This window comes from Lacerta agilis, chromosome 2 (assembly GCF_009819535.1).
Source record: "Lacerta agilis isolate rLacAgi1 chromosome 2, rLacAgi1.pri, whole genome shotgun sequence".
In the NCBI taxonomy this organism is placed as follows: domain Eukaryota; kingdom Metazoa; phylum Chordata; class Lepidosauria; order Squamata; family Lacertidae; genus Lacerta; species Lacerta agilis.
The window spans coordinates 76,520,449-76,543,798 of record NC_046313.1 but is presented as its reverse complement, the minus strand read 5'-3'; the positions used below and the strand labels follow the sequence as shown (position 1 = coordinate 76,543,798).

At 42.4% G+C, this 23,350-nt stretch overlaps 1 protein-coding gene across 2 annotated transcripts in view; it reads left to right on the top strand.

Annotated features, from left to right (window-relative positions):
- PHF2 (PHD finger protein 2) overlaps positions 1–8,629 on the top strand; it is a 111,373-nt gene extending 102,744 nt beyond the window's left edge. The window contains exons 19-22 of one of the 2 annotated variants that reach the window (XM_033140867.1): positions 970–1,065; positions 1,553–1,662; positions 2,995–3,256; positions 5,058–8,629. In XM_033140867.1, the coding sequence (XP_032996758.1) occupies positions 970–1,065; positions 1,553–1,662; positions 2,995–3,256; positions 5,058–5,146 (557 nt within the window). In that variant the 3' untranslated portion in view covers positions 5,147–8,629. The remainder of the gene's footprint in view (positions 1–969; positions 1,066–1,552; positions 1,663–2,994; positions 3,257–5,057) is intronic. The other variant, XM_033140868.1, reaches the window with a different exon arrangement.
- The last annotated feature ends 14,721 nt before the right edge of the window (positions 8,630–23,350 follow it).

Here is a 23,350-nt window from a genome sequence, read left to right as displayed (position 1 = left end):
AGCACAAGGTAAGTTGTGCTTAAGTTGCACGCTTACTAAACATAGAATGACTTCAGAACTCTGGAAAACAAATGCTTGGAAAAATTATTGATGTGCACAGTAGATCTGTAGGAAGTGCTTAATAATAATAATAATAATAATAATAATAATAATAATAATAATTTGTATACTGCCCTTTTTCCGTAGATCTCAGGGTGAAATATGGTGTGGAAGCTAAGGGCCACCGGGATATCAAATCCAAACTCTTCTTCTTCTTCTTCTTCTTCTTCTTCTTCTTCTTCTTCTTCTTCTTCTTCTTCTTCTTCTTCTTCAATATATTCCTAATTGAGAGATGCTGACAAAGGAGTCTTGCTCCCTTAACTCAAACACTGGAATAGATCATGATGCAAAGCTAATATTTTTATCCTCCATGTTTAGAACTGAATTGATTCAACCACTCAAAGGCTATTGTCTCCTCCCATTTTATTTTTTTTACATATATGGCATGCTTACACTATTGATTAGTGCCGTACCAGAATCTCTTATGGTATTTGTCAGGGAACTGCCCTCAGCAGGGCAGGAGGTCTTGTTGATGTACCGAGCGGGAAAAGCGGCACCTCCTCCAACGGGGAGGGGCAGGCTGGAAGCAGCCAGGCGAGGCAAGAGCTTGGAGATGCTGCTGAGAGCCCCAGCACGCCTCAGGAGTTTCGCTCTGAGGGGAGCACGCCACTTCCATCGCCCCAGTTGTGCAGAGGGGTCAAAAGGAGACCGGGGAGGAGGTGCTTTGGGGTGCCTAAATTCTTATGTTGGGGTCACAGCCGGAAACCGGCACTCCCAGATTCTGCAAGTGACTAGGACGGTCATGTTTTCACGTTCTCTGCACTGTAAATAGTCTGCACCAATAAACTGTTAAAAGACAGTTGAGACTCATGCCTGGTTACTCGTGAGCAACAGCAACGCAGATCTGACAGTATTTGTTTTCTCTTTTAGTTTATCCCTCCCTTGAATCAGATGAAGATAATCCAGTATTCAAGTCTCGATCAAAGAAAAGGAAAAGTTCTGATGATGCACCATATAGCCCAACAGGTAATATTTCTAATACTTTAAATCAAACATATAAAGGAAAAATACTCTAAACCCCTTTTAATTCGTCATTTACTGTACATACACAGATTTCTAGGAAGCCACAAAGTAAGTTATGCCATTCACTCATACCTTTTGTTGACAATAAACCTAAAAATAGTCAGAGTTGCTGCAGTATTTCAAGGATGGATGTACATGGCTGGTCCTGACTACCACATTCCTGGCAAGGTGCTGCTTAATATGCTGCCCTTACCATACCTTGGGTGACAGCAAACAAAGAAAGGATTCCTCAGCAGCACTGATATTTTGACTGGATTCTTATTGAGGAGTTCTTTTGCACAGGTTTCTGGATCTGAGTGAGGTCACCTCAATTCAGCCTTTGTACTTCATGTGTTCAAGCATGCTTAATTCTGTATTGGGTATGCTAGTGTATATATTCAACTTCACATTGCTGCATTTGTAACCTTTTGTTTTTCGCTTCTGCATTTAGCAAGGGTTGGCCCATCGGTACCTCGGCAAGACAGACCTGTCCGAGAAGGTACAAGAGTCGCCTCTATTGAAACAGGACTGGCGGCGGCAGCTGCTAAATTATCCCAGCAGGTGAGCTGACCAAAGAGGTTTCAAGAAAAAAATTAATCCCATGGACATTGGAGTAGACCGATTGGAATTCATGGCCATTAATTTCTATGGGTCAGCACTGAGTAAACTGAATTGAATGCCACACCTAGAAATTCTGCTCTCTCCTTTTCCAACATGCTGCTCTGGGGAATTCTCCCAGCCCTCCAGAGTGGATTTGAGGGAGTGCATGGAGTGAGAAGGGGCAGAAGAAGCCCTGTTGCAGTAGCCAGAGTCTATGTGCCAGAATGGGATCCCAGATTTTCATCATAGAATCATATACAGTGGTGTCTCGCAAGACGAAATTAATTCGTTCCGCAAGACTTTTTGTCTTGCGAAAATTTCGTCTTGCGAGGCACCGTTTCCCATAGGAATGCATTAAAATTTAATTAATGCGTTCCTATGGGAAAAAAATTCCGGGGGCGGCAGTCGGAAGGGGCGCCGGCCGGCACAGGAGCCGCGCGGCGCCACCTTTTAAGGCTGCAGCGAGCAAACTGTTCGCCCGCTGCAGCTTTAAAACGCGGCGACGCGCCATAGCTGAAAAGGCTTACCTTTTGGCTCCGGTGGGGAGGGGTGCAGTGGGAGCGCGTCCGCCATTTTGGGGTCGTCTGCGCATGTCCAGACATGCGCAGTGGACCCCAAGATGGCGACGCACTCCGACTGTACCCCTCCCCACCGGAGCCAAAAGGTAAGCCGCGCCCCTCCCGACCGGCACGGCGCTGTGTTTTAAGGCTGCAGCGAGCAAACTGTTCGCCCGCTGCAGCTTTAAAACGCGGCGCCGCGCGGCTCCGGTTCCGGCTTACAGTGGTACCTCGCCAGACGAATTCGTCTGGCGAAGCACAGCCATAGACGAATTCGTCTCGCGAGTCAGCTAAAAACTCACAAAACCCTTTCGTTTTGCGAGTTTTTCGTTGTGCGAGGCATTCGTCTTGCGGGGTACCACTGTAGTTATATTGTAGATTTGGAAAGAACCCCAAGGGTCATCTAGTCCAACCCCCTGCAATGCAGGATTTGCAACAAAAGCATCCGTGACAGATGGCCATCCCATCTCTGTTTAAAAACCTCCAGTGAAGGAGAGTCCACCACCTTCCAAGGGAGCCCATTCCGCTGTCGAACAGCTCTTGCCACCAGAAAGTTCTTCCTGGTGTTTAGTCGTAATTTCCTTCCTTGTATTTGAATCCTTTGGTTTGGGGCCCTACCCTCTGGAGCTTGTAGGGCTGCGATGGCTATTTATGGAGTGTGGTGCCTGTAATGTACCAGTGCTAGTGATAACAGCTACCTTTTTGAAGCTAATGGCCACCGTATCATTTTTGAAAGGAGGAGCAGAAGGGCAAGAAGAAAAAGAACACCAAAAAGAAACTGTCGCCCAACAACACAAATAAAATCCCTCAGGAAAGCAGCTCTCCTGAACCCAAGCTGGAGTCCCACAGCAGTAGTTTAGCAGACCACGAGTATACAGCTGGTGCAAGCACGTTTGGGGTGGCCCAAGTCAACCGAGGTTCTCAACCCATGGCACCAGGAGTTTTCCTCACGCAACGGAGGCCCTCGTCGTCGTCACAGAATAATGCTGCTGCCAAAGGTAATTTTCATCAGTTTATATTACAAGTGGCAGATATTTTCATGAGCCGGCAGCATCATTTCCTTAATACATGCTTTGCTTTGTCATAATATGTGGTCTTGTATCGTTTTCAAACCAGTTCATGTAGCATTTGGTAAGTCATGTTGATAAGCCCTTAGCTGTGCCTCTGTTCCCTACAGAAACCACAGGAAACCACACAACCAGTGTGTATCAAGGAAAACACACTGGTTGTGTACACAAGGAATGCCTGCTACTTTAGGAATGGTAGTTTTCAACTTTTAAGAAGATGACATGCCAGTATACCTGAAGGAGCGTCTCCACCCCCATCGTTCAGCCCAAACATTGAGGTCTAGCTCTGAGGGCCTTCTGGCAGATCCCTCACTGCAAGAAGTGAGGTTACAGGGAACCAGGCAGAAGGCCTTCACAGTAGTGGGGCCCACCCTGTGGAACGCTATCCCATCACATATCAAGGAAATAAACAACTATCTGACTTTTAGAAGACACCTGAAGGCAGCCCTGTTTAGGGAAGTTTTTAATGTTTGATGTTTTATCCTATTTTTTATATTCTGTTGGGAGCCACCCAGAGTGGTTGAGGAAACCCAGCCAGATGGGCGGGGTATAAATAATAAATTATCATTATCATTATTATTATTATTTTTCTTCTGCGGTGTGGTAAATGTTTGATATGTTTGCCCTTAGACCAGGAGCAGCCAGTGTGGTGCCCTCCAGAAGTTGTGGACTACAGCACCTGCCATGCAAGTTGGGGCTGAGGGGAGCCTGTGGCCCAAGCCATTCGGAGAGCACCACGTTGGCTACCCCTGCCATAGAATTCCATTAATATTGGGAGCAGTTGATGACTGTGGTTGCAGTCCCTCAGCAGGACTTACTTCTGAGTACACATGTAAAGGGTCATGATATGAGGCTGTAGGTTGGTACCATAGAATCATAGAGTTGGAAGAGACCACAAGGGCCATCCAGTCCAACCCCCTGCCAAGCAGGAAACACCATCAAAGCATTCCTGACAGATGGCTGTCAAGCCTCTGCTTAAAGACCTCCAAAGAAGGAGACTCCACCACACTCCTTGGTAGCCACCTACCTTACAGTGGCATCACCGCTGCACACCTGGGTTGAGTGGGGGTGCGTCAGGCAGGTAGTGGCTGCACAGGGCCACTGGTGGAGTCAACCTGTTGCCCTTACTAGCACACCCCTACAGCTCTGACCTTGCTACCCATCTGTCCCCGCCCTGCCCTGCCCTGGTAAGCAGCAACACATATTTTGTTGGGAGGGAGACTCCCTGTATGTTGCCATCCCAGCAACAATCTCCTTCCCCTATGCAGGAAAACACGAGCTGAAGGAGAGAAAGAGAAAGGGGAAAGAGAAAGGCAAGCAGCATAATGTGTAACTTGACCTTCATTTTGTGGGTTGCAACTTGTGGGTTGCTTTTTCCTTTTTCTGTTCAAATTAGTTTTTTTAGCCTTGATGAAAATACATTTGATATCAATCTTTGTGTTCTTTTGCAGATTTCATCAAAATGTAATTTTAAAAAAAACACAACCCCACCCCAAAATTTAACCTCACCATAAGTCAATTAGATGGCCTTAGTCAGGCCGCCATTTTCCTCACCCAACAGTACAGCACATGGGAAATGTTTGATTTGCTTCTAGAATGTGGGGATGCAGCCGGTTCCTTTCCAAATCAATCTTCCTTTGCGTTTGCTTCATCTTTCTCCGCCGTAAAACTTTGCTTTCTTCGTGGACAGAGGCTTTGCGGCTTAATGTGTCCCCTTTTCTCACACTTGCAGGGAAACGTACGAAAAAAGGCATGGCCACAGCTAAGCAAAGGCTTGGGAAGATTTTGAAAATTCATCGGAATGGGAAACTTCTCCTCTAAAACTTAGCCCCAGCTGGGACTCTTATCCAAGTTCAGAATGTCCTGAGCTGACACTAACTCTTCTTCAACTCTTGAAGGACCTTCAGTCGTATTGTGCAACACCCGAGGGACAATACCAGTTAACTTTTTGCCACCACTTTAATAAATTCTTTTTAACTTTCAGCAGTTAAACATGTACAGAATACTGCTATAAATATTTTTTAATATAGATGTCCTTTCTCAAATTGCTGAGAGTGACTAGTTCGCAAAAAGTTAATACTCCAAGAAACTGAGGATCATTCCAGTTTTAGGAAAGTATCCCTTTAACTTGTTTATAAGTGAAGAAAAAGAGGTTGTTTTTAACAGTATGCACATTAATTTCAGTCATGTTTCATTTATCCAGCTGCACCAATTTCAGAGAGGTATCTGGTTAAGCGGCAGGAGAGTAGAGTTTTGGTAAATTCCACCTTTGCTCAAATTAACTTACAGAGAGGGGAAAGAGATTTTTGCCATTACTGTGTGTGATGTAATACATGCAAGACATAATATGCATAATGGAGTACTTAGTTTTCTTTACCTGGCTCATGATAAGTATGTTTTGGTCAACGGAAGAACTAAAATTGCACTTCAGCACTACTAAGAACTTTCCCTATAACCAGGTATAGGACAAAAATGGATGAATTAATTTATTTTATGTGCAATGCTAGGTGACTGCCGGAACAATCCGGATCACAGGCCTGATCCAATTGGGTTAATGATTAGGGTGTGTAGACACAAAATAGGTTAATGCAGTTCTTTGGAAATCAGTGGTAGTTATTCCATTAATTTCAGTTGGTGCTGGATTGCAATCCTTCTCATTGATAGTTTTCCACCCCTCCCACCATTTTCTTATCTGTTTTATTTTTTTTAGCACCTCTTAGCATACTGTCTGTCCTTATTGTCTCTGCTTTCACCACCACAAGGCAATGTGTGATAGGAGTAGCCTTGTAAGACAAAACAAAACACCCCAATAATAACAAAAACCAATGTGTACAGCTGGGAGATTGTTACAAAATGATGGAATTGGCTCCTTAGCAATAAGACCTGAAAAGAACGGTTGTGTTTGGAGATTTCTTTTCACTCACCGCTGTTCTTGCTAAGGCTTGTTTACATGATCCTAGAAACAGAGGGGTTGCAGTTTTGTGTTTCCCCCCCCAAGATATTGCTAGGTCAGGGTTTCTGTTTGGAAATTATGGCTGTTGTTTACCAGAGCAGAGAATTCCATGTTCAGGGCTGACTCTCCAGTTAACCTTGTGACAAAGTTGCCACTTCTGTGTGTCTAGAACCCCATCTTGAGGTGCTGATTCTTGAAATTGAGCACCATGCGGGAGGAACAGACGTCATGGCTCCTTCCGAATCCCAAAGACAGATGCTGCCCTCGGCATGTGAAATAGTCTCCTTATCTCCCCATTTCAATGGCTACTGGTGTGGCGGTGCAGGACTTGACCAAGTAGAAATGGCAAGTGTGACACGAAGTTAACACGATATGTCCTCCTTACATTGTAAGCATGTGTGTGTCAACTCTGAAGTATGTCCCTTTGAGTTCAACAAGCTTACTCTTAAGTGGATATAGGATGGCACCTTTAGTCAAGTATCTCCTCACCAGTACTATTTTCTAGAAAAAGAGGCGGCTCCCTCATTCTCTTTAGAATGGCAATGGAACCCACTTGAGAGGTGCCAGAACTTAGTTCTGGCTGCAAAAAAGCCCTACTCCTCGATAATTTCCTTGGGTCATCTCTTGGACCCTTGCCATCTTGACGTGACTTCTGAACCCCAACCAACAGTTCGCACGTTAAGTTTTTTTTAATGCAATCAATTAATATGAGACGAAACAAATGATGACAGCCCCCCATCAATTAACCAGGGTTTCTTTCTTTCAATTCACAGTAGCCTTGAGTAAACCCCTGGATCATGTAAACAAAGGAGGCACATCAACGAGCTAAGCTGTTTTCTTGGGATAACTAAGAATGTCAGCAAACAGGGCACTTTCCTTTGGCTCCATGACTCAACCCCATCACTTCTTCCTGCTCTGGGGAAAGCAGCTGGCCAGGGGTGTGTATGTGAGGAAACAGTTCCAGAAGCAAAATGCCAAGAAAATGTTACATCTGTATCAACACTTTGAGGGTTTGTGGGTTGTTGTTTTTTTTTTAAATGCTTGCAAACCCACTAAGACATGATGGCTCCATGGTTTGAGCTCGCCTTGACCCCAACGCAGGCCGTGAGGTGCAAACCCATGTCAGCGATGTACCTAAGGCTTCTGACAGTCATATCAAAGCACTTCCTATGAGATACACTTGTCTGGAGGAATGACGGCTGTGGGCACACAGATGTCTGATAAGACGAAAGCCAAGCTTATTGACACTTTAACTGGATACTTGTCGTCTTTTAACTCTCTTAGTGTTTAGTGTAGAGTGCATTATTTTACATTAAACGTGCTTGTCTGCATTTAAACACTTAAAGAGTTAAATTTGTTTCTCAGGCAATCCCAGGTTTTCATTTATAGATCTGTTTCCTAAAGCATATTTTTTCATAGAATGTAGCCTGTAAATAGCTTTTTAAATACCTTCTTTTTTATAAGAGCAAAGTATCTTTAGACCTTTCTTTCTATAGAATACTTCATTAACCTTTATACAAGTTTTTTGCCGAGTATTATCAACTGTTGTATTTTAGGTTCTTGACTCTAAGAGAGGAATTTTGGGTTTTTGGTCCTTGTTTTTGTCCCCCCCTTTGATTATTATTATTATTATATTAATTATTTTGGCATTGCCTGAAAAACAAGTAAAACTTTGTGCAGCCTTATACAGAATCGAATAATAGTACAAAAATTGATCTATTTAAGACACATTATGAAGAAGAATCTTCAACTTTATAATACCAGCTCCTTGTTTCAATTCTTGTATTATGAGGGGATACAATTATTTTATTAGCACCTTGTGAAGTGTTTCTGTGTTTTGTGATGATGTAATTTATTAATGTTTGTAGCTTTTTATATTTGTACATTTATTATGAGCTTTGTTTATATACACATTACCTGGATGTGATGTCCATGAGGAAAAAAAACAGCTACAGAAAACAACTGAGGCCTTATTAACTAACCTTTCTACAGCCACGATGGGGAAACTGGGTTTGGATCCTCGGAGTCAAAAATGTTAGTTGAATAGGGCCCCAGGGTTAAGCCGAGCAAGTTTTTTTAAGCTTCCCTAGTATACTGTTCTTGTCAAGCATTTATATAATATAACACAAACATCATGCTGTTTTTTATTATTATTATTGTTATTATTATGATTATTATGATTATGATTATTATTTTCGCAACATGTACATTTCTAACAAAGTTTATTGTGGCTATCTATTACAGTGTTTTATTTACCGATTCATATCAAATGCTCTTGTATCAAGTCCATGAAATCTAAGTAAACTTAGATCAAAATTTTAAAAGTAAAATATTTCAGGTTTTGTATAGAACTGGCGTTGGTTTGGTTCTTGAGAAACTTGATTGAGGCCATGGGTCTACAAGGTCCTGCATCACAGGGGGTTGAAGCAGATGACCTCTTTGGGTCCCTTCCAACTCTACAGTTCTGTCTCTCTTAAGTCACCACAGGGCAACATGCTGCTCTGGGTTGCAGGTAAGACTTGCTCACTGCCAGGGCAGGAGTTTCAGTGCGGAAGCTAATTGAATAGGAGCAGATTGATGTAGAAGCAACTGCAGACAGGATGAGATCCCCACGACTGATCACAGGGCACATAACGAATACCATCCTGCTGTGTTTACAGGTGCACCTTGCAGAAAGCAGACACTTGTGCACCAGAAGAATGGGCTGCTCGAGATCACCAAAACTCTTTTAGGCTCTGAGGTATATTAGTGTAAACTAATCCCAATAGCTATGTTCCACCTCTACTGTTGGAAGCGGTTTGCCTTGAGTACAAGTGGCTGGGAATCACAAGTGGCAGGGCCGGATTTAGGTTTGATGAGGCCCTAAGCTACTGAAATTAATGGGGCCCTTTATATGTTCCACTGTCCTTCATCAACAACAAATTGTCACTGTTTTTTTGTGTTGAATATATGCTATATGGTAATTTATGGACCTAATAGGTATCTAAAGCCATTTGCACATGCAGAATGTAGGCACCCTATATATTTGTTGTTTAGTCGATTAGTCGTTTCCGACTCTTCGTGACCCCATGGACCAGAGCACGCCAGGCACTCCTGTCTTCCACTGCCTCCAAATTCATGTTGGTCGCTTCTATAACACTGTCCAACCATCTCATCATCTGTCAACCCCTTCTCCTTGTGCCCTCAATCTTGCCCTATATATAGAAATGAGCAAACCAGTGATATTTTAGGGAGCAGGCTAGCATTACTTACATCATAGGAGCCTACATAACACAAAACACTGTTGCTGTATGTAGTTTTTATTTGCTTTTTATCTTATATTTTATAAATATACATCCAGTTTTTTTCTTTACATTTTTTGGGGGGCCCCCAAGAGAGTGGGGCCCTAAGATATAGCTTGCTTAGCTTATACGTAAATCCGGCACTGACAAGCAGGGAAAGTGCTGTTGTACAGTACTTTCTCTCGGATTTTTTTTCATAATGCATACATCTTTTTAAATGCAATTTCCCCTAAAATGCATATTTTTGCAAGCACTTTCCCTTTTAATTTATTTACTAATATATGCATTTGTGTACACTTTGTTTATTCATTGCATTTATGTGAGGTTATGTTCTGGTGCCCCATGTGCATAAGCACCTTCTAAACACCCTTGGACTTGTTGAAGGGTAAAAGAGTATTGGGCCATGATCCATAATGAATTGAAAAAAATGTTTAGAAGTACTTTTCAAAAAACAAACAAAACCAGAGTCCTTTCTGTTGGGGATAATTCAGACTGAAATTCCCAGGTCAAAAATGGTTATTTATGTATGCTACTATTGCGGCCCATGTTTTGTCAGCCCAAAAATGGAAAACGAGCGGTGTCCCAACCAAAGAAGAATGGCAACTTAAGTTGATAGAATATGCTCAACTTGCAGACTTAACACATAGAATAAGAGAACAAGAATAACATAGGTTTAAAGAAGATTGGAAAAAGTTTATGGAATATATGGGAAATAATTGTGTACAGCTGAAAATGCTGGAATTAAGATAAAAGTCAACAGTGTAAACAAGTTTTGATGGATGCAATAATGGAATACTGAATGGTATAGTTTTTGTAAAGTATGCAGGAATTTATGATATGTAAAATGAACCATGAAAAGAGAATAAGGGAAGTCATTGATATCTTAAGGATGTAAAATGAGTATTTTAAATTGTAAAACAGAAAATTTAATTTAAAAAAGAGAAGAAAAGCACCCTCTAAACACCCTTTAAACGCCCTCTCTGCCTCTCTCCAATCCAGACAAAAAATACTGTATCCAAAGATATCCATTACTAGAGTTGAAGCTCTGGGGCTAGGTAGAGGCTGGAGGATGTGTGAAAAAGCAGCTGCTGATGCTCTGCCCCGTGCATCTGCTGTTAGGCGGGGAGGCTGAGCAGCCTAAACAAAGCCCTGATGCACCTCTGGTCTCTTTGGGGCTTCCCCTGCCCTCATTGACATCCCCTTTGGGCTCTGGGGGCTTCTCATGAGCTATGAGGACTCTCCAGCTCTGTCCCACCATTTCCAGGTTTGAATCAATTTATTTACTTATTTCCCGGCACCAGGCATATATGGGGTCACACATAAGTGTGTGTGTGTGTGTGTGTGTGTGGATGCCTTTCTGCCAAGGTAGTTCACATTTTTAAATTTAATTTTCCCCAGCAAATAGAGCAGGGGCAGACCTAAGTGACAACTTTCTCACTCCTGTCCACCGCAGAGACTTACATCCATTAAAGTAAATGTAGAAGCCCTTGATTGATTGATTACAGTGGTACCTTGGTTCTCAAACTGAATCCGTTCTGGAAGTCCGTTCCAAAACCAAGGCATGCTTTCCCATAGAAAGTAATGCAAAATGGAATAATCCGTTCCAGACTTTTAAAAAGAACCCCTAAAACACCCATTTAACATGAATTTTACTATCTAACAAGACCATTGAGCCATAAAATGAAAGCAATAAACAATGTACTACAGTCACTCACTCACTCACTCACTCAATCAATCAATCAATCAATCAGTAGCTGAACTGGGTTCCATAAAGTTGCAAAAACACAAACACAAAATAAATAGCAAAACCAGACAGACCTCAGACACCCGAAACGGAAGTGTGGCACTCAAAACGGAGCATGTTTGGCTTCCGAAAAAGGTTTGCAAACTGCAGCACTTACTTCTCGGTTTGCAGTGTTTGGGTTCCAAGTTGTTTTGAGTACCAAGGCGTTTGAGAACCAAGGTACCACCGTATGAGAAGGTGGAAGTCCATAAAGGATTTTTAAATCATATGGTAAGAAAGTTGATCTTTGAAGTGTGGGACAGATATAAAAATATACTGGAGAGGAAAACACCTAGGTGGCTCTCACCAACAGAAGCATTGAACAGTTAACAAAGTAAATATGGAAGGGAGATGGACCACCTATGGTGAAATATTGATGGATACAGAGAAGGGAGTGAAACTTAAACCATATGAAGAAATAAAAGACTGCTTTACAGGGTCAAAACAAAATAAAAAATAAAAAAATTCCTTCCAGTAGTACCTTAGAGACCAACTAAGTTTGTTCTTGGTATGAGCTTTTGTGTCCATGCACACTTCTTCAGATACACTGAAACAGAAGTCACCAGACCCTTATATATAGTGACAGAGTGGGGAGGGGTATTACTCAGAAGGGTGGTGGGAATGGGTGATTGGCTGATAGGTGTGGAAAACCTGTTGACGACTGTTAACGACGGTAATTGGTCTTACAGGAAAAATCAAGGGGTGAGATGGCTAAAAATAGCTTTGTCAGCCAATACATACAGCTTCCAGGTCATGTGGCCAGCATGACTAAGCCACTTCTTGGCGAACCAGAGTAGCGCACGGAAACGCCGTTTACCTTCCCGCCAGAGCGGTACCTATTTATCTACTTGCACTGCATGCTTTCGAACTGCTAGGTTGGTAGGAGCAGGGACCAAGCAACGGGAGCTCACCCCGTCGTGGGGATTTGAACCGCCGATCTTCCGATCAGCAAGCCCTAGGCTCTGTGGTTTAACCCACAGCACCATCCGCATCGCTCTTTCATATATTAAGTGGTGTACAGAAAACTGAAGCAAGAAGAGACAACTTAAACAAAATATTACAACAAGGTGAGAAAAGTTTCTGGAAACAGTGGACATCAAAGGCCCAAAGTGGATGTTATTTCCTCAGGTTGTCCACAGCTGTGTCCCATTCAGCTGTGCTCTCCACACCCAGTTCCAGGTCCAGCAGATTTGTTGAGTTTCTTCAGGGTGGTGGGGGGGATTCAAAGGATGTGGAAAGGGTCCCTCTCCACTCTCAACTCTTTCTTCACCCCCTGTCCTCTCCTCCTCTTCCAGATGCTTGCTCATTCAGGAGTGCTATATGAGCATCACAGCTCCCATGCCCTGCAAGGAGACTGGATCACCCCTATAAATCTACTTCCAGTGGTCAAGATATAACTGCTCTGTTTGCTGTTGCAGATCTGCAAGCCTACAATCTCTAAGAAGCACTAGGTTGAGTTAATTCACTTCAGGTAAGTGGAAATGCTACAGGTGAGTGGTTGGCCACACCTCTGGTAATTATATAGGGATGATTTCTTATTTTTCTCCGCAAAAAAGGGGGGAATTTAAGCTGCAGGAGAGCTTTATTATTTATTTATTAATTGTGCCTATAACTTCTTGCCCTGCAGCCAAAGGTTCGTGGGCACAAATTCCTAGGCTTGTTGAGGTTTTTGTTTGTTTGTTTGTTTGTTTTAGGAACACCTCAAAATTGTTGGAAACAACCCAAAATTATTAAGCTTTGGGGGGGAAACCTCCCCCCAAAAGAGTGATTTTTAAGCTTCTGGAGCTGTTTCCGCTGCTTTTTCTATACATCCATAGATTTTCCTGGCATTTTGCCGATTCAGCAAAATTCCCGCTTGACACCAACCAGAAAGTGTCAGGATTTTCCTGACATATGCCAAGCCTAGGGATTCCTAAACTTCAGAAACAAACTTAACAGTGGAAAATGAAAGGGATGCAAATCAGCGTAATGCAGTAGTCAAAATCCCATTTAAAAGACCAAGCAACCACAACATTCTGACTCTCCAGTACACTTCCTTCCTCCCAAAAGTCCTGGCCAAAGGAATTCATCTTCACCTGTGGACAAAGTGAAAGTATTGCAGGGACACCTAGGGCAAGAGGTCACAACACAGGTGTTGAGCTCCCTCAGAGAAAGCTCTCCCTGCACCACAAGCTTCGTTTGGCACAGGAATCGCCAACAGGTCAGTTGAAAGTCAGATGGGACACTGGGGTGATCTCCAAAGTGAGTATTCTGTCCTTTGAACCCTACTTTTAAGTACAGTGCTTTTCTGTTTGGATGGCAGCAGAGATTTCAATTTGGGTGGTTTTCTGTGGTTGACAGCATGTTAGACATGAGTTTGCAAGGTAATAATACCAGCTTGGACGTCTTCTGATAGCACCGCGGATCCTGCAAATTACTCTGGGACACATCTGATAGTGTACTTTGCACTGGTAAAATCAAAAACTGGTAATGATTTGAAAAGCGGCAGAAGAGATTTATTTCAGTAGAATTGCCTTTAAAGTACTCCTGGCTCAATAATGAAAAAACTGCCATGGTTTTAAAAGAGAGACAGGGTGGTTGGCATTCGTCTGCCACGGGAGACAATGGAAAAGGGCATCTGGAAGGGTGAAGTCAAACCGTTGGAGAATTACATGCATGCATGGAGAGACCCAGCCAGATGGACAGGGTACAAATAATAATAATAATAATAATAATAATAATAATAATAATAATAATAATAATAATAATAATAAATTATGCAAACTGCAATAAGTCATAGCTAAGAAGGGTAGCCCAGGGAACACAAACCCTTTTAGGCCAATGTTAACATTTGGATTTTTGAATGAGTGACGTGGGGGCTACCCTCTCTGCCCACAGAGGGGTATAAAAACGCAAAGTGTGTGCACAAACAATTCTCTTTTCCAAGACATGAAAGACAAACTTTTGTTGTGTACCCTAGTACTATAATAATATGGCTGCAGTCCTATGCAAGCTTACCTTAGAGTAAGATCTACAGGTAATAATGGAAGGAACTGCTAAGTAAACATGCACAGACTTGGGCTGCATGTCTAACGACCCACCTGCCAATCCGTTCTCACTCTTTTGAAAGCAGCCAATGGCAAAGTGTGGCTTTCTCAAATGAAAAGTCGTCTTCAGGAAATATAATCCAACCAGCACTGTAATTATTTATCGGTACTTCCCTGGCTCTTGACTTGTTCCAGAATTTTGTGATCGGAGAAATGGATGAAAATAGCTATCAGGGAACAGCAAATTTTTATCAAACATAAGGTGGAATTTGTACATAGATATAATTCCTTTCAGATTCCAAATTAATGGTTCTATCTATTATTTAGCTAACCAAACACAGTGGGCATTAAAAAAAACACACACATGCAAACTGTGAAAACCACAAGTGTTACTCTCCACAAGATGGAGCTGTTCTTCTGCATTAGAGACCCTATCCAACTGTTTTGAGTGTCTTTTCACCAAGCTAAACACACAAGTGTACATTCAAAAATAGAGCTCTGGCAGCTTTATTATTCCAAATGAGCTGTGACAGTAAAGGAGAAAAAGTCCTCTCACATTCAGCAACAAGACTGGTGTATATATATTTTAAAAATGTAAATATTATAGCAGATGTCTAATTGCAATGCATGATCAGGGTCAAGGATTATGTGTGTGTCTTTTTTTTTGTTAAGGCTATTGGGAATTGTAGCTCTGTTAGAGGTAAGCTGTAGTTCTTTATAGTGCTTTAAATGGACGGTGTGTATGCAGCCTTACTGACAAGTGTGTGTAGTATTTCAATAATTCCCCTACCTGCAATCTGATGGTGATTCAGCCTCGTGCTTTGTATGAGCATGAAAATCTGTTCTTAAAAGACATAGGAGACTGCAGCTAGTTGGTGGGTGGTAGGCCTGTTCTTTAAATAAGAACTGGGGGTAGATATTCTTGTGGGAAGGAAGAGGAATCTGCACATTGCAGCCTTTCAAACCTCCCAAAATTGTGCCAACAGCCTGCTGTTTGTAATCTTGGCCCTGAAATGTTAGTCTGAGACACCAGCATTGAACCACCCCATGCATTGTCCTAGCCAGTTTTAAAATGCAGAGGCTTTGTGGTGGACTGTGTATTCCTGTATATGTTAGTGTGAATACTTGACCTGTCTTTTCCCTGCAATATGGGAACCGAAATGCTGCTTTTCTGGAATACAGAGGAAAACGGAGTTGATGTCTCCTTTATTTTACTTTGATTGTTCTTGACTGCTCTGGCCCAGAAGCAAAACTGTGATGAGCAAGGCAGTTTCTGTGGAAGTTTCCAACCCGACTGAAAACTGGATGGATGAGAAATTTGATGAGATTCCCAGTACCCCTGTAGAAGAGCTTCACATGAGGGATTAATTTTGGGAGCGTCTCTGAATTAACCTTATGAGCATTTCCCAATCACTAATCACAAGCGAAGAGAATCTTCTCAATTGGTTGAATGATGGATGGATCGGCAGTTTTGGCTTAGGTTTCATATATTCCAAACGCAGTTCCACTTAGAAAATGGCTTTAACATAGCACTCAAAAGAAGCATAAAATGCCTCGATGGTGCAAAAACTGAACCTGTTACTGGACCAGATCCAGAACTCCTTTTGCTCAAAGGGATTTAAGCATCTGAAATGTCTTGCTTCAATTAGTTGGTTATACCAGCATAAATGCAATTCTCAGGGACAACTTACATTACTGGGCTGCACTCCTGTACTCATTTGCCTGGGAGTAAGCTCAATTGAATACAGGTAGGACTTACTTCTGAGTAGACATGGATATAAGTGCTCTGTTAGAAACCTTGTCCCTGTATCATCAACCTCTGCTGGAGATCCTGGCAATATAATGTGAGACATTTTATAAAAAGCTCTAAAAATATATTAGTCAGTTCATTCACTGCCTCATCTTCTGATGTAATATGTGTCATTATCTCTCAGCTGTCGGAATACGTTTCACGGATCCGCCATGGATTCATATTTATTTGGTTATTTTATGAGTTTTTCGAGGTCTACTTTTGGTATAATTGCGCGTAAAAGCGAAAGTGAAAGCATGAATGAATAGTGTGGTTCACTTACGAGATTAATCCGCCTTTATTTTATAGTTCCGGTCATGTTCAAAGTTGTTAATGAGCGTTAAACTTGCTTCCCGCCCTTTTGGAGGGCAGCAACAGTTATTTTATTGGTTAAAGTACTAATGATGATGTCACGTTTGTTCCCTAATAAAAGGCAGAGGCACCCCGCTTAGGCACGTTCAGTTTGCGAGACCGCACGTTCTTCTTATGTTCTTTTAGTTGGGTTTTAGTTGAAGTCAAGTTTAGTTTAAGGGACTAGGAGCGGGCTGGATGGGTTGGATGGGTTTTTCTTTAGTTAGAGTTAGATCGCGGAAGATCATTCGGTTTTAGTTTTAGATAGGTTCTTTTAGGTTAGCCTAGGGTTAGGCCCGCGGAAGATATTTCGGTTTTAGTTTATTTAGTTAGCCTCGCGGAAGATTGGGCGCGCAGGGACTTTAAGCTTAGGAGAACTTAGCTTAGGGGACGAGCCTATGCGGGTTCTGCCGAAGCCACTAAAGATACAACCGGTGTCTGTCTTCCTTTGGGGTTAAAGGGGGGAGTAAAGTAAAAATTTTAATTTCTTTAAACTGGTCCGTCTATTCAGAGTCAGGGTATATATTTTATTTCACGAGGCAACTTTTCACTAAGAAGGCAACTAGGAACTCACAAACTTTCGGAGTCGTCAATTGGCTTACTCAACATCCTTCAGACTGTGAGGCTTGGCCGGCGACCGTGCTCAAAAGCACGCGGAACGCTGGCCGCTTTCCCCGCAACTGGTACCTCGTGCATAACCAGTCCAAGGCCGTGCACGAGGAGCTCCAGCACCCAAACCCCGACACTCAGCCATGTTCTTCTGCATTCTCCATAGGACAGGCCATAGAAAGTGAATGAATGGACACACATCTGACCTCTGAAGTGGCTCTGAGCATACTTCAATTTCCCATGACACTCTGCCGCTGATTTTAGGATGGCCGTACTCGAAAAAGGAATTTCAAAGGCAGCCTGCAGGGTGAAGCTGTCAAATTATAATTCATCAAGATGTTCAGTTCTATTAACTTGGGTCTTAATAAGGACAATGGGTTGTAACCAGCAAAGCTTTATTCAGAGGAGACCCACTGAAATTAACAAACTTCAGTTAATTTTCATGGGTCTACTCTGTGCATGACTAACACTGGATGTAACCCATAGGCTTCTTTTCTTACTACAAATGTTAATTAACTCAACATCTGGCAAGTTGGTTGTTCTATCACGTTATCACTGCCAATGTTAAGGGTCACTTAGAATTTTTCTGCCTATGTTCTTGCTCTAACTAAATTGTCACTATAAAAACACAAGGACTTCTTCTAGGCCTTGACCTCTGCTCTGTTTGTAGGTAGCTGCTGTCCCTGCTAAGATAATCAGCAACAAAGGCCTGGTGCTAATGTGCTTGTCTGTCCTCATTTCCTTAGCTGGCAGTTTCAAGTCAGAAGGGGCTGACCGACACTGTAAAAAATAAATAGGCCTCAAATGGCGGAGTGCCAAAGTTGTGAAAAAGTTGACCAATGTAGTGGTCTATGTCAACTATGGTTTATCTCTTTCCATGCCACTTGACACCTGAGGACTATGGCCTCTATGACAACAAGACAAAGAAGGGCAGCAAAAAAAACCTGTGCAGGAGACATTCTGATCACCAGAAGGCAAAAAGGTCCAGTCCATGTAGACAGCAGATCTTAAGCTACTTTCAAAACAGGGGATTGAATCCAACAAAGTCCTTGACTTCCACTCGCTCCATGGAGTATCATCTCCCTCTCCTCCCTCTGTATACCCTTGATCCCTCCACTAAAAACAAAACAAAAAACTCCACTCTGGAGGGATGGGGGAAAGCTCAAAGCAGGGGGAATCTGCAGAGAGGTGAGCAGAGTAGAAGGGGAAATTCATTGCCTGAGCAGGTGTTTCACTCATGCAATGACTTCATTGGGTACAACCCAAGGACTAGAATATTCCATCTTTTGTTTGCTTCTTGAATACATCTAGAGTGCCCTCTTAAGCATTGCTGATACGGACTAAGCGCAGCATCGGAAAGGAAGACAACAGAGGGCACAGTTTTGTGCAGAATTTGCACGTGCTAATACAGGCGCAAATGCAAATTTGGGAAATAATCACCATAAACAAAAATATGGTGCATCTTGCCACACTGGGGAAGACTGTGACCAGCTGAAACTTGTGTGCCTGCTCAATCTAATGCCCAGGTGCTAACTGTTGACTTCAAGGCCCCCCCCTCCTGCTTTCCCGTCTCAGAGATCTTGGCCCAGCAGCTCTTCAGACAGTACTTCTTCACACAGAGTATTGTTCCCTATAAAGAATCACCACTGGCCACTCTACAAGCACCATGCATTGAAAATGCATTTGATGCATTCAAATAGGTGCACACACAACAGTACCCATGTACAACTGGGCCTAAACTGGACATTCAAGCTTGTCCCCTGATAGGAGCGATTTCTGTCATAGCAGATATGTGCTTTAATGTTCAGCAGTAGGATTGGATGCTAGCAACCCAGCATGTGTTCCTATTTACACCCACATGGTGCCCCATCTAGCTAGAGGTGGATGGAAGCCTCTGCTTCCATATTCATAGGCCCATGAGTTAGAGCCGAGTTCAGACATTTATTTTTCTTGACTCAGAAGCATTTGGAGGTTGGGGAAAGGGGGAAATAAAATAATATCATGGGGGATCTAAATGAAAGAGGCCACACATTTCTTCTCATCTGACTTTCATTATTTCCTACAATATGGGGGAGGCACATAATTCCCATCGTCTACCACCACAGTTCATGTGAAGGAACAACTGCATTCAAATGCTCAACAATAAAAAAAGTATCCATGAAACCTTTAGTGCTGCAATCAGACTATTCAGAGAGAAAGAGAGAGAGAGAGAGAGAGAGAGAGAGAGAGAGAGCATTGTAGGGTGCATTCAGACACAGGGGATCTTGCATTAGTTTTCCTGATTACAATGACAGCACTTCTGTCCTATTTGCTAATATTCCTTTCACACTGCAGTACTTGTTGAATTATGGAACTGAGGCTTTTTAACCGATACACCAGAATGTTGTGCTATATTTCATCCACACAGCAACAAATGTCATTGTACAATGCCACTACTCCCCCCATGATGCTTCTGTTCCCTCATTATTTCCCCCCAACAGAACAGCAGGCAAGAGATGTATGCTGATATACCACCTCAAATTCCATTACTTTAGCCCTATGATTTTCCAGGTTAAGGTGGATACATAAGGTGGTTTTTTTTCTGGAATCAAGTAACACAGAAATGAGCCCTAAACAAGTCTTATATTCCACTCGTTTGCCAGAAGTGGTTTTTGTGTCACAAGGAAGCTCAAATATAATGTAGAAATTAAATTAGTGGAACATCAGAGAAATGGAATAAACTGCCATTTGAATGCAGCCTTATCTATCTTCAGAGAGAGAGAGAGAGAGAGAGAGGGAGGGAGGGAGGGAGGGAGGGAGAGGGAGAGGGAGAGGTCTGTCTTCTCTTCTACAGATTCAGTCCTATTTATGATAAACCACCTCTGTTTAAATAAAGGTATTTTCTTGCCTTTTTTAATACTTCAGGCATATTTCTTTCTATAACAGCTTAGCATGTGGGGAGAAAAGGCAGGGATGGTATCCTTTGCTCAAGGGAATGGTAACAGGACACCACAGAGTGCCTTTTCACATCTAGGTCACCAATCTGATTCCATATCGGCACAGCAGTGAATGAAAGCTGTTACCATCTGCTGTCTTAACTGGCAGTAGCTGATGTGGAATAGATTGCCAGTTGGCACATCTTGAGTTTGAGGAGGAATTTTCAAAACCTGGGTGGTGCAGCAGGCTGGTGAGAGTCACAGACAGACCAAAGAGGCCCAGGGTTTCCCGGGACACCAGATGTGCACAGGGCAAGCTAGTCCCAATGAGAATGAAGGATTGTGGGATATAGTCCCTTGGCACAACTTGGGCAGGATGGTAGTGTTTGAGGGCTGCCTGTCAGCCTGTCAGGCGTGAAGCTGTGCACCACTGATGTGCCATATTGTTCGTTCAGCGAGGCCTTTCCTTTCTCTTGTAGCATGATTAAAGCAAATAAACCAAAGCTGCTGATTATGTGTATATATCAAACATGGTAAAATAAGAAATACAGATGTAAACAAAACAAAACAAAACAAAATGAAAAAACCCTTTAAATAGCCCTGTGTATATTAACAGGATCCTGTCCATTTGTCAGATGGTTAGTTGTATGGCATCTATTCCTCAGGGTCTTGTCTTTTTCGGTCTGCATTCGATTGGTTCCCTGGGTTTAATAAAGCTCATATAGCAGCCATTGTATCGTCAGAGCTGAAAGACTAAAATCAGTATGCAATTTGCCTCCCAAGGTTTTGAGCCTGCTTTATTATAACTGACAGGTCAGCCAGCACTTTGAGGTACGAAACCCACACATGTTTGGCACACGTTTTCCTGCAGGAGGTTCCTGCAAGTGATGACAGACAGTACTAAATAGCTTCAGACCCAAATACGTTGCATTTGCTCCACTTCAGCCTCACCCGAAAGCTGCTGCGTTGGGCAATTTACAATCGCCTCAGGACAGTATCATCATTTACCTCACCCGGTCTGGGTGGCAAAAGCCCATCTACGGTTAAGAAACAAAACAAAAGCAAGCCATTTAGCTTTCTGTGGTCACAAAGTGCTGCAGAAAAGCAGGGGACTGTGCCAGACTCAGTAAGCAGGTCTCTTGCTTTCATCTTTCGTAGTGGGGTGAAAGACTTGTATCCAACTCGACAGAAGTCTCTTTGAGCCAGCAGAGCTGAGGGAGGTTATCGTCAGGTAATCTTCAGACAGTTTCCCACCCTGCTTTAGCATATACCTTGGTTTAAGAACTTAATCCGTTCCAGAAGTCCGTTCTTAAACCAAAACTGTTCTTAAACCGAGGCGTGCTTTCCCTAATGAGGCCTCCCGCCGCCAGTTCTCTTCCACCATTTGGATTCTGTTCCTAGACCGAGGTAAAGTTTGCTAACTGGAACAGTACTTCTGGTTTTGTGGAGTTCTTATACAGAATAGTTCGTAAACAGGGCTGTTCTTAAACCGAGGTACCACTGTATCTAATCTCTTCAAGACTAACCATAATAATTAACCCCCTTCTCCCTTTGTGTTACCATGTTTTAAATGGTTAGAATTGTTTTAAAAGCTAGTGCCTGTCAAAGTTTAAGATTAAAAATAAGTGTTTTCTACATTTAGCAACATTTGGCCTGCAATCCTGTACACGCTTACCTTGAAAACAGTACACTTTAAGATATGATACAGAGTACTACTGTATCTAGTACTTCTATACACAGAAATATACTGTGTTACTCTATACAGAATAAGTTCAGTGAAACTCAGTGGAGCTTTCTTCTAAGTGTCCATGTATAGGATTGCACTGCCAATCTCACTAATGGATAAAGAGTTTTTAAAAACCGTATCTCTTCCGTCTCATTATCCTTGTACAATGATGGATATATAGGAAAAGACCAATATAATGGTCAACATTAATTACAAGATAGATGCTGTTTCCTGGGGGGCCCTAACTGGTTAAAAGCCAAAACTGATAAATTTGAGAAGTCTCTTTCAAAGGCTGTCCTTATCTTTTGTTGTCTGTAGCTTCAAACCATGTTTTCAACACCAGCATTACAAATGTCCATTACATGTGTTTCATCCGGTGATTACATGGTGACATCTTTGGTTAAAGTGGGCTGCCTTGCTCTGTCTGTTTCAGAGCTGATGGGTGCTTATATAACTCTGTCATCGAAAGCTTTTCCGTCTTTCCAGAATAAATATGCCTCGCTAAAAGAAGACATGGCAGCAGAATCCCTTTTTGGTGACAAATCATTTGGTCTGTTCATAACATTGAACTTGTTCTTAATTATTTAACAAAATTCAGCTTTTTAGTACAGCAAATAATTGATGGAGTCATTAAACCTATTCTCACAAATTGATGTACCTTGGCTGGTTTCGTTTGCCAATACGAAAAGTAAACCCCGAATCATAAAACTGGATTTGATTCACTTGCAATCGTTGTTGTTACCACTCCTGCTGCTATTTTATTTTGATGATACCTTTGATACATTCAGTATGATACATTTTCCATATTCATGATCCCTGGAGATCTTGGATGTATGTGCTCAGTGAGTCTCACACTCTGATCTACTTGCATCTGATTTGGATAAAGAGCATTCTGGCCTTTTCCAGTAATATGATTTACCCAAATATGAACAGCCCTACAAGTCCAAGAAATAGTAATACTTTTGCCAGGTCTACTTTGAATAGTTTCATTTCCCTAGCCCAAAACCATTTTCCTTTCAGTTCATGCATTTCAACAGCAGGAGGCAGTGTGAAATTCGACTTGGATGTCAATTCCGAGTAGAATGTTCGGAAAATGGGGAGCTTTTAAAAAACAGATTTGAATGTTCAGGTTCAAATACTTCGTGGTTCAGGTTCTGTTCAGTTAATGGAACTTAATGCCAGGTTTAGGACTGCAAAGGTAAAGGTAAAGGGACCCCTGACTGTTAAGTCCAGTCGCGGACAACTCTGGGGTTGCAGCGCTCATCTCGCTTTACTGGCCGAGGGAGCCGGTGTTTGTTCGCAGACAGCTTCCGGGTCATATGGCCAGCATGACAAAGCCACTTCTGGCAAACCAGAACAGTGCACGGAAATGCCGTTTACCTTCCCACCAGAGCGGTACCTATTTATCTAGTTGCACTTTCACATGCTTTCGAACTGTAAGGTGGGCAGGAGCAGGGACCGAGCAATGAGAGCTCACCCCGTCGCGAGGATTTAAACCGCCGACCTTCTGATCGGTAAGACCTAGCCTAGGGTAATTAAATAAATTTAAAATACCTAATTTTAGGGAGTTTAGGTGCGTGTTCTGGAAGAAC